Source organism: Octodon degus, unplaced genomic scaffold (genome assembly GCF_000260255.1).
Source record: "Octodon degus isolate 3935 unplaced genomic scaffold, OctDeg1.0 scaffold00026, whole genome shotgun sequence".
In the NCBI taxonomy this organism is placed as follows: Eukaryota; Metazoa; Chordata; class Mammalia; order Rodentia; family Octodontidae; genus Octodon; species Octodon degus.
Window position 1 is genome coordinate 11,822,326 of NW_004524602.1, and position 11,745 is coordinate 11,834,070.

The 11,745-nt window shown below is 42.0% G+C and overlaps 1 protein-coding gene and 1 pseudogene across 3 annotated transcripts in view; one reads left to right on the plus strand and one right to left on the minus strand.

Annotated features, from left to right (window-relative positions):
• Positions 1-11,745, minus strand: part of Trip4 (thyroid hormone receptor interactor 4) — a 111,205-nt gene that overhangs the window by 77,247 nt on the left and 22,213 nt on the right. For 2 of the 3 annotated variants that reach the window (XM_023712665.1, XM_023712666.1), the window contains exons 6-8: positions 9,959-9,988; positions 5,024-5,153; positions 999-1,214 (exon numbers count right to left, since the gene is read on the minus strand). In XM_023712665.1, coding sequence (XP_023568433.1) covers positions 999-1,214; positions 5,024-5,153; positions 9,959-9,988 — 376 coding nt within the window. The remainder of the gene's footprint in view (positions 1-998; positions 1,215-5,023; positions 5,154-9,958; positions 9,989-11,745) is intronic. The other variant, XM_004628821.2, reaches the window with a different exon arrangement.
• LOC101590283 lies at positions 8,550-9,509 on the plus strand (annotated as a pseudogene).

Below are 11,745 nucleotides of genomic sequence, written 5' to 3' on the forward strand. Positions count from 1 at the left end.
AAGTAGGTGCTTTAGACCACTGAGCCATCTCACCAGCGCCTGCAGAATTTTTCTTGTATGTCATCTTGATATATTACAGGGTAACTGTTAAGTCAAACAGTATGCACCAGCCAGGTCTTGTAGCACACAGCTGTCATCCCAGCACTCTGAGAGGCTGAGGCAGGAGGATGGCAAGGTGGAGCCCAGCCTGGGCAAAACACAAAAACTATATTGGTGGTATATGTCATCATGAATTTTTCCTAACCACAAAATGTATACCAAGAGAGGACTCTAACTTTAAGTTATGCTCTTTGGCTGTAATATGTCACAGTAATCCCACCAGCTGCAGTGCACGTACCACACTGGTGGGAAAGTTAACAATGGAGGGCAGCTGTCTGGAGGGGCACTGGGAGGTACAAGAGATATCTCTGGGCTTGAGCCTTCCATCCTCCCACCTCAGAATCCCAGAGTACAGGCTTGCACTGCCACACCCGGCTCGCTGATCTATTTTTGCTTACAAACTATGACCTAGTATAACTATGGACAAGTTCCCTTCAAAGTTCATTTCCAAAATTTTGTTAGCTGCCATTCGTTTTCCATTTCAAATAAAGGTTTTTCTTATTATTTTGTGGTGCTACAGATCAAATTCAAGTCCTTATGCATGCTAGACAAGCTGAATTACAGCCCTAGCCTTAAACATTTAAAAAAAATTAATCTTTTTTTGTGATGCTCAGATCATAATTATTTTTAATTCTTTTTGATTGTTTGTTTTAGGGTTTTTGAGACAAGACCTAACTGAGTAGTTAAGACCAGCCCTGAACTCACTTTTAGCAGCCAAGGCTGGCCTCAACCTGTTGGTGAGCCTCCTGCCTCAGCCTCCTAAATGCTGGGATTACAGGCCTATGTCACCATGCCCAGCTATGATTACTTTTAACATCAACAGGCACAAGCCCATCAGAGAAGAAAAATCTTTCACATCAGCCTGCTTTTGTCAGACCCTTGTGGTGCTACGCACTCACCTGCTGTGATATTCTGCTAGTGGATTTTCTTCTTCCAGGATCTTCCTGCCAGCAAAGTCAATGGTGACCTTCTTAGAAAGTCGAGAGGCATGTCGAAGTTCTCTCAGCTCTTCTTCTCGCTTTTGCAGGGTTTCCCGCTCAATCTTAGACAACCACTGGTTAGAGTCACTGGCGAAGTAATCTGATTCATCATCAATGACTTGAGTCCTTCGAATGCTAAGATAAAAAGGAACATGGGACAATTCGGTCATAGGGTGATAAATATGGGTGGGCAAGTGTTTGAGGCAGCTCATACTCTTGCCTGATACCCAGTTCTGCATACATCTTGTCTCAGGTCAGCACCTTGAACTACAGAATCTCAACCTAAAGCAGGAAAAGACACAGAGCCTCAATCCAATGTCATTGTATCTTTCTAACAGGGTCAGTCTTCACCTTAGGTTACCTGAGTTGATGCTTTGTTAACTTGTTCTGTATCTTAGTCCTACAATCAGCCTATTTGCTCACTACAATTCTACCCTGAAATCTGCTGATTTAACTGTTACTCTTTCAGAGGCATAGGGAAAATTCTAAAATCAGTTTCATATATTGATTTCAGTTTTTCAGGACTCAGCTGGAATGAAGAGACTGTGCCACAGAGTGAGACACGTAAGAAGACTGAGGCGGAAGCAGGCATGGGGGTGTACACCTGCAATCCCAGCTATTCAGGAGGCTGAGGCAGGAAGACTACAAATTCAAGACCAACCTGGATAACTTGTTCAGATCCTGTCTCAAAGTAAGGTTTTTTTGTTTTTTTTTTTTTTTTTTTTTTTTTTTTTTTGTGGAATTGGGGATTAAATTCAGGCCCTTGTGCTTGCCAGGCAAGTGCTTTTCTGCTGAGCTGTCTCCCCGACCCCAAAGTAAGTGTTCTTAAAAAGGGTCTGTTGGGCATGGTGGAACACACCTATATCCCTAGCCCTCTTACAGGCTGAAACAAAAAGATAACCAGTTCAACCCTTGCCTGGGATATTTAGCAAAATCCTATCTCAAAATAAAAAAATTACAGAAGGGCTCAGATGTAATTCTATGGGAAGGACCTGAGGTCAACCCCCAGTACAGTAAAAATTTTTAAACATCAAAAATAAAGAGAGCTCTCGACTTTAACACCATCTTCTTAGGAACCTCTGAGCCATGAGAGCCAAGTGGAGAAAGAAGCGAATGCACAGGCTGAAGCGTAAAAGAAGAAAACTGAGACAGAGGTCCAAGTAAAATAGCTCGTACACCCCTGGAGGCCAAAAGAACAGAAACAAAGCATGCTGGAGGCTGACAACAATGGTGCAAGTTTTGGACTGCATGCTGTCTAGAATGTCTCAATGGATTAGAACTTCATTGCCATCTGATTACCAACACCACCTCGAAGAGATCCACCTGGTTCAAGCTAAGCAGTCTCCTGGTTTTTTTGCCCTGGACCTGTGGCATTCTGGACTACTTCTGTTCTCACTTTTGGCTGAGTGTAAAGTGTGTACAATAAATCATCTCTTCTGTGTTAGCTGAAGAATCAAAAAATAAAATAAAATAAAATAAAATAAAGGGAGCTGAGGATGTAACTCAGTGTAGATTATTTGTCTAACATACACAAGGGCCTACGTTTAATCTTCAGTACCATTAAAAAAAGAAAAAAGCATGAAAGACAAGAAAAAGGGCCTAGATTTGGGGCTTAAGTGCCTGCCTTGCAAGTGCAAGATCCCAAGTTTGATTCCTAGTACCACAGGGGGGCAAAAAAATTCCCCTTGAAGAAAAAGGGCCTAAGGGCCGGCCAAATAGCTCAGTGGATTACAATGCCTGCAAACAGGTGCAGGGGCCGGGGGTTCAATCCCTGGGCCTAGAGTGCCTGCCCCGCCCCTGAGGCATGCTGAACCAGCAACTGACACTGGGCGTTGTGGTTCTCGCCTGTAATCTTGGGAGGTTGTAATAATATACTGAAGCGTAATCTTTTGATGAGGCACATCTGCTTCTTCCAAACCATTTGCTATGCTACTTGGGACGCTATAAACAGGCGGATCACTATGAGTCTGATCTAGTAATGAGACCCTGAATACCCTGTAGACCCTTCCCTAAAATATAAAAAAAAAAAGAAAAAGAAAAAGGGCCTAGAAGAAAATTAGTCTTAAATCCGTAAGATCAGCTTCAAATCTAAATACTGAAACTGGTGCCCTTGAACATGCTAACAAAGCAGACATCAAAAGAGAGCCCTTCTTCCAGTTTCTGTTTACCAAGCAAGGCTCTGTATTTCTAATGATAAATTTTACTGAGTAGGTTGAAACATGATACTTAAAGGGTGATGTGGTCAAGGCTTTCTTAAGGAATGGCTTCATGAATTATATCTCACATATTCATAGCATAGCAAATGGTTTGGAAGAAGCAGATGTGCCTCACCAAAAGATTACGCTTTTTTTTTTTTAATTTGTGTGTGTGTGTGTGTGTGTGTGTGTGTGGGCAGCTCAGCCCACCAGGGGGCGGGGCTGGCTGGCATGTGGTGCTGGGGGATTGAACCGCGGTCCCTGTGCTTTGACTAAGCTTATTCTAAGTAGGTGCTTTAGACCACTGAGCCATCTCACCAGCCCAAGATTACGCTTTAATACATTACTATTTATGCTCTCCTAGATGTTGGCTTTTTCTTTTCTTCTGTTTTGGTTCATCAGGTACAGTCTTGCTGTGTAGTACAGCACAGTCTTCAAGTCACTGTGCAGTCCAGGCTGGACTTACACTCGCATCCTCCCACCCCAGATGCCTGAGTGCTGGGATTCTAGGCACGTGCAGCAAGCAAGGTAATTTTGAATTGATTCTCCAGAGCCCAGGGAATCTAATATAGTTGTAAACCATGAACTGACATTTCCTTAGCACTCCACTATATATACAATGGTGGTCTCTTAAAATCATGATGGAGCTGACAATGATAAAGCAACATCACTATTGTCACGACCTCACATTACTTACGTGTTTGTGGTGATGCTGATGTAAAGAAACGTACTCGACTAGCAAGTGTAGAAAATTAAACCATGTACAATTATTGATAGTCCATACTGGATGCTGATAATAAAGGCTACAACCTTGTGTATTTAATAGGTTATACTTTGTATCATTGTTTTAGTTTTTGGTACTGAGAATCGAACCCAAGGCCTCAAGCATGCTAATCATACTTCACCTCTGAGCTACACTCTCCTCTCTTATCATTTTACAGTATATCACCGCTATTTAAACAGTTCACTCTAAATAGTATGCTGTCATGCCAGCAGTGGCCTCCTGCATCTCATGCTTACAGCATCTCTTGATTGCATCATTTCCCTCGTGCTTGATTTAATCTTGCATTTCGTCCATATAGCCCTAAAAGCAGTAGGCTGTGCCGTAAATATATGGACTGTATCACTCAGGCAGCGTGAACCGACAAGGCAATGTTTGAGCAATGAAGCTCTCTAAGGACACAGTTCTTGGAATTCAGTCCCATTATTAAGCAATAAATAACTATGTGCTGACTAAAGAAAAAACTGGCTGCAACCAAAAGAAGTAGAGAATACATCACCTCAAATCAGCTGTCTAAGAGTATCTTAGTATTTGCCAAGAACAAAAATATTGCCACAGGACAATATGCTCTTAGTGGAACTTTTTATCTTATTCCAACATGGATTCAAAAACAAGGCATAAGCAGGAAGATCGCTGCAAGTCAGAAAGCAGCCTGGGCTACACAGCAAGCTCAAGGCCAGCCAAAACTATATGTGAGACCTTGTCACCTTGCTTCCCCTGGGGAAAAAAAAGATGTAGGCTACAAATGTGGCTCCATTACCATGGGTTTGACACTCAGCACTGCAAACAAAACAAACAAAAAATAAGATACAGGCCTGCTATGCAGAGCGTCCAGCTGCCCATCAGCTCTAAGTTCTTCCACACTCACTGGGAGAGGGACAGTAAGTTCAAAACTAATGTTTTAATGGCCAGAATTCATGGATTAGTCAGTCTACTTCTCAGTATTCATTACTCTAACTCTGTCATACCTAGTTCTGTCAAACTCTAACAGTTTGTCTTTATGCTTGATAGCCTTCTCCAGTCCAGACTTAAATCGGGATTCTTGATGAGGAAGAAGGTTCTTAGTGGAGATGTCCACCTTTCCAGAATTGTCTGCCCCTGAAATTCAATAAGGGAATCAAAGAGCATCAGAATATGGTACCAGTGACTTGTGTTACTGTGCAACAAAGAACGAAATACCTGAAGATCTGGTCTAGTCTAAGAGCCTGGAGTCTTCATTTCAACAGAAAACAACAAAGCTCGGACACCAGCCCTGACTTACATAGCATCAAATAGTACTTGTCAGGTAACAGGTCACCAAAAACGCCAGGGTCTTTTTCTTTTCTACCAGCAATGTGGATCACTAAGGAAAACAAACCATTTAACAGCACAATATAACAACATCTTCTAGGATGGGTGGGGTAGCTCAATGATAAGCATGAGGCCCTACATTTATCACCCAACACCACAAAAAAGAAAGAAAAAAGAAAAGAACAGAAAAACAAAAAGGAAACAGCTTTACAAGTGAATATCTTTACTGAATAGGACTATCACCTTTAAGTATACTACTATACATGAAAACTCAAAATTAGTGGAAGGTGTGGGAATAGAGCTCAGTGGCACAATGCCTTCTTAGCAAGCACAAGGCCCCGAGTTCAATTCCTAGTACCAAAAAAAAAATTTCAGGAAAACTACCCAAAAATAAATAGTTAAATACAAAAGCACTTAATACAAAGTATGTAATTCTCACAGTACCCTATACAAGTTTGGATTATCTTTGTTTTATATATATAAAAAAAAGGAAGTTCAGAGATAATACAGAGCTTATTGAGTTTACTCAGAAGAACACTGGTGTGGCAGCATGTCTGTATTCCCAGTCATTCAGGAGGTTAAAGCAGGATGGTCACTTAGAGGCCAGGAGGTCAAGGCAACACAGTGAGATCTCAAACCAAACCAAACCAAACTACCAAACCCCTCAACTTCAATAAAAATAAAAAAGCATACCTTCCTATAAATATAAAAATGTAATGTCAAAATTCAACCATGAACAGGTTTAGAATACAATGCTAATATTTCCATAGACTAGTACAATAATTTGGTGCGGTAATTTGATGTCAAGTGCCCAAGGTGGTAAAATTTTATTTTTTATTTTTTATTTTTTTGGCGGAACCGGGGATTGAACTCAGGCCCTTGCACTTGCCAGGGAAGCGCTTATTCCACTGAGCCATCTCTTGGTGGTAAATATTTTTTTTTTAATATTTATTTATTTTTATTTATTACATTTATTTATTGTGTGTGTGTGTGTGGCCAGCTCAGCCCACCAGGGGGCGGGTCTGGCTGGCATGTGGTGCTGGGGATCGAACCGCGGTCCCTGTGCTTTGCCAAGCTTGTTTCAAGTAGGTGCTTTAGACCACTGAGCCATCTCTCCAGCCCCAAATATTTTTTTTTCTTTTTTTTTTTTTTTTTTTTTTTTTTTGCAGAACTGGGGATTGAACTCAGATCCTTGCGTTTGCCAGTCAAGCACTTATCCTACTCAGCCATCTCCCTGGCTCCCCCCTCGGTGGTAAAATTTTAACTAGGCATTGGAATCACAGCACTTGAGAGGCTAAAACAGGAAGATAGTTGGAGGCCAGCCTGAGCTATGTAAGTGAGCTTAACTACTTCTTGGACTATAAAGTAAGACACTATCCCAAAAAAACAAAAGAAAAAAGAAAATTACTTAATTCATTTTTTTAAATTTTATTTATTTGTGTGTGTGTGTGTGTGTGTGTGTGTGTGGCCAGCTCAGCCCACTAGGGGGCGGGCTGGCTGGCATGTGGTGCTGAGGGATTGAACCGTGGTCCCTGTGCTTTGCTAAGCTTGTTCTAAGTAGGTGCTTTAGACCACTGAGCCATCTCACCAGCCCTTAATTCATTATTTCTATGCTTAGGAATTTGTCCCAAGAAAATAGAACAGCAGTCTGGGTTCAGTGGTAAATACCTATCATTTAGGTATTTCTGGTCACTTGGGAGGCTCAGGCAGGAAATTAGCAAGGAAAAGAGTAGCTGGGACACTAGAGCAAGACCCTGTCTCAACTTCTGGGAAGACGTCAGAGTGGGAAACAGCAACAAATCAAACTCTAAGATTCAGAATCCAGACAATGGAAACCAACAAGTTAGGAAAGAAAAGGAAGGGGTGAATACTTGGGACCCAGGAATGATCTGAAAGGAGTATTGGAGCCCACAGGGAAAAAAAAAAAAAAAGACCCTAGTGTAGGAAAAAGGAGGGGTGAACTGCACTTTGTCCCCAGCTTTTGGCTGCAAGACAGAGAGACTGAACCTACAGTGACAGTGAGGGTGGGAGATTCCAGGGGACTCCAGGAGAAACACAGCAGGGGAACAGAGTGAAGGATGCCATGCACTACAACAGCTGGTGAATGACTCCAGTCCAGTGACTGCTATGGCCACTGGACAGGGTGTTTGGCCAGACGCTATTTTGTTTTATTTATTTATTTATTTGTATTTAGTATAGGGACTACAGGGTCTCCAGGGTCTCACTATGTAGATCAGACTCATAGTGATTCTCCTGTTTTCAGCTTCCCAAGTGCTGGAGTTACAGGCGCGCACCACCACGCCCAGTCTCAATCGCCTTCTCAGCATGCTGGGGATGGAGCCCTGGCCACTGTGCTCTGCCTAAGAAGACACTTTAGTCTGCTGAGCTATCTGGCCAGCCCTCAGATGCTATTTTAGAGAGGGGCCAACTGAACCCAGGACTCAGAGCCGCTGTGGGCTGGTTTCATCTCAGAGCTCCCAAGTTGAAATCCTGAAGTGACTGGGTGAGGGGCAATAGCTGGAGACTTCCAGGTTCAGGGAGCCAAGGTCAAGCCAGTAAGAGCCACCCAGAATGTTACAGGCTGAACAACTCAGGCCTCAGCCCCACAAACAGAGGCCAGGCTCAGTCTGAACTGTGGCATAGAAAGCATCAGGATCAGCACCCAGCCTTACACCTGTAGGGCTTGCTGGGGCCAGCAGAATGAACCACTTTGAACATAGAATACCAGATCTAGAAGCCAGGCTTACAGTCAGCTGTCATCAAGCAAAGGACTTCTTAAAAATAGCAAAGGGCCAGAGAATGGGGCAAAAACAAGTTATATCATGTACAGGTACAAATTCTCTTTGATGAATGTGATCATGATGTATGTCTAAAATGTACCAATAAAATCTGATTAAAAACATAGCAAGGGACCACAAAAAACTCAATCCAGCAGCTGTTAAGATGATGCAAAGAAGAATTAGATAAGATAAACTGGAATTAGTAAAAAGGACATAAAAACTTGTTCACAAATGTAATGGCAAGGGCCAGGGAGATAGCTTAGCAGCATAGGCTCCTGCTTGGCAAGTGCAAGGTCCTGAGCTTGATCCCTGGTACTTAAAAAAAAAAAAAAAAAAAAAGATATAAAAAAATGAAAGAGTGCTTTTTTTTCTGCTGGTGGACATCGCGGAGGAAGCATCATCAGGCTCTCTTCCGACTGCCGTCATGTCTAAGTCAGAGTCTTCCAAGGAGCCCGAACAGCTACGGAAGCTCTTCATCGGAGGGCTGAGCTTTAAAACAACTGAGGAGAGTCTGAGTCCCCATTTTGAGCAGTAGGGAACACTCACAGACTGCGTGGTAATGAGAGACCCGAACACCAAGCGTTCCAGGGGCTTTGGGTTTGTCACTTATGCCGCTGTGGAGGAGGTAGATGCAGCCATGAATGCAAGGCCACATAAAGTGGATGGAAGAGTTGTGGAACCAAAGAGAGCTGTCTCAAGAGAAGATTCTCAAAGACCAGGTGCCCACTTAATGGTGAAGATCTTTGTTGGTGGCATTAAAGAAGATACTGAAGAACATCACCTACGAGATTATTTTGAACAATATAGAAAAATCGAAGTGATTGAAATTATGACTGACCGAGGCAGTGGAAAAAAGAGAGGCTTTGCTTTGGTAACCTTTGATGACCTTGACTCTGTGGATAAGATTGTCATCCAAAAATACCACACTGTGAACGGCCACAACTGTGAAGTAAGGAAAGCCCTGTCCAAGCAGGAGATGGCTAGTGCTTCATCTAGCCAAAGAGGTCGAAGTGGTTCTGGAAACTTTGGTGGTGGTCGTGGAGGAGGTTTTGGTGGCAATGACAGTTTCGGTCGCAGAGGAAACTTCAGTGGTCGAGGTGGCTTTGGTGGCAGCCATGGTGGGGGTGGATATGGTGGCAGTGGAGATGGCTACAATGGATTTGGTAATGATGGAAGCAATTATGGAGGTGGTAGAAGCTATAATGAATTTGGCAATTACAACAGTCAGTGTTCAAATTCTGGACCCATGAAGGGAGGAAACTTTGGAGGCAGAAGCTCAGGGCCCTGTGGAGGTGGAGGCCAATATTTTACCAAGCCACAAAATCAAGGTGGCTATGATGGCTCCAGCAGCCGCAGTAGCTATGACAGTGGCAGAAGGTTTTAAATACTTCCAGGAAACAAAGCTTAGCAGGAGAGGAGAGCCAGAGAAGCGACAGGGAAGCTACAGGTTACAACAGATTTGTGAGCTCAGCCAAGCACAGTGGTGGCAGGGCCCAGCTGCTACAAAGAAGACATGTTTTAGACAATACTCATGCGTATGGGCAAAAAACTCGAGGACTGCATTTGTGACTAATTGTATAACAGGTTATTTTAGTTTCTGTTCTGTGGAAAGTGTAAAGCATTCCAACAAAGGGTTTTAATGTAGACCTTTTTTTGCACCCATGCTGTTGATTGCTAAATGTAATAGTCTGATCATGACGCTAAATAAATGTGTCTTTAAAAAAAAAAAATGAAAGAATAATGGTAGAAAATGTCTCAAGCATGGAAAAAGAATTTCACATACAAATAAGTGAGGCATGGACCCGGGAGACACTCAGTAGAATACACGCTTGCCTGGCAAGCACAGGGTCCTGAGTTCAATCCCTGGTATAGCAAAAACAAACAAACAAAAGAAACAAGTGAGTGGATATGATCAGAAAAATAACCCAAACTACAAGGCATATAATAGTCAAGATTCCAGAAATTCAGCATAAGAACAGAATATTAAAAGCTATTAGAGAAAAAGAAACAAATCACCTGTAAAAGAAAACCAGGCCAACCAGATAGCTTAGCAGAATAAAGTGCCTATTTCAGCAGACTCAGGGACCAGGCTTTGATCCGTGGTATGCCCTTGGGGCACACTGAAACGGTGGCTAAGACTGGGCATGGTGGCGCTGATGGCGTGCATCTGTAATCCCAGCGCTTGGGAGGCTGAAAACAGGAGGATCACTACAAGTCCAATCTGTGTGGTGAGACTCTGTAGAACGTGTACTAAGTACATTAAAAAAAAAAAAAAAAAAGAAACAGAAAACCCCTAAGTATCACAGTAGACTTCTTCTCAATATAAATCTATAAATCAAGGAGAGCTTAAAGTGAAGTATTTCAAGTCCTAAAAGAAAACAACTGGCTGGAGACATAGCTCAGCAGTACAGTGCCTGCCTGGCAAGCACAAGATCATGAGTTTAACTTCTGGTACAAAAACAAAAAACAAAAAGAAAAAAAACCTCCAGAGCAGATTAATGTGAAATTATCTTGTCTTCTAGATTTGTATGATTTTCATGGGCCGGCCAGATAGCTTAGGCAGGCTTCAGGGACCGGGGTTCAATCCCCCATCCCCCAGGGTGTGCTGAGATGGCAAATGAGACTTTTGTAATCCCAGTTCTTGGGAGGCTGAGAACAGGAGGATCACTTTTGAGTCTGATCTGTAAACCCTGTACTAAATACATAAAAATAAATAAATAAGTAAATAGATTTGGGTGGTTTTCATGAAATTGGAAATCAACAGCAAAAGAAACCACATAAACTGCATAAACATGTAGAAATTACCTATCACTTTCCTGAACAAACAATAGGCCACAGGTGGAATTAAGAAATTAGACAGCTTCTATATATCAGAACTTACAGGACACAAGAAAAGAGGTCCTACAAGGGAAATTGATAGTGGTGAATGCCCACATTCAGATAAACAGAATGAGCTCAAACAGATAACATAATGTTGAACCCCAAACTTCCAGAAAAAGATGAGCAAACTAAAGCTAAAGCATGTACAGATTCATAGCTGAAATCAACATAATTGAGACTACAAAAACAGTACAAAGAATCAATGGATCAAAGAGTTAGTTATTTGAAAGATTAACTCAAACAAACCTTTGGCCAACCTTATCAAAAAAGGACTAATACCTAAAATAGACAAAGAAAATAAAATAAATAAAATAAAATAAAAGACAAAGAACCACAAAAATCAGACCTCCCAAAATTAAAAACTGAATCCAAAAATGGGCCTCTGAAAAAAAGAAAAAAGTATAGGGATGTGAAATGAATACATCCTTCTCAGAGGAAGAAATGCAAACAGTAAATAAATACATAAAAAATGTTCAATTTCACTGGTTATTTGAGAAATGCAAATTAAAACAAAGCTGATTCCATCTTACCTGAGAAATAATGGCTATTATCAAGAAATCAGGGGGCTGGTGAGATGGCTCAGTGGTCTAAAGCACCTACTTAGAACAAGCTAAGCTAAGCAAAGCACGGGGACCGCGGTTCAATCCCCCAGCACCACATGCCAGCCGGCCCCGCACCCTGGTGGGCTGAGCTGGCCACACACACACAAAATAAATAAATGAATAAATAAATAAATAAAT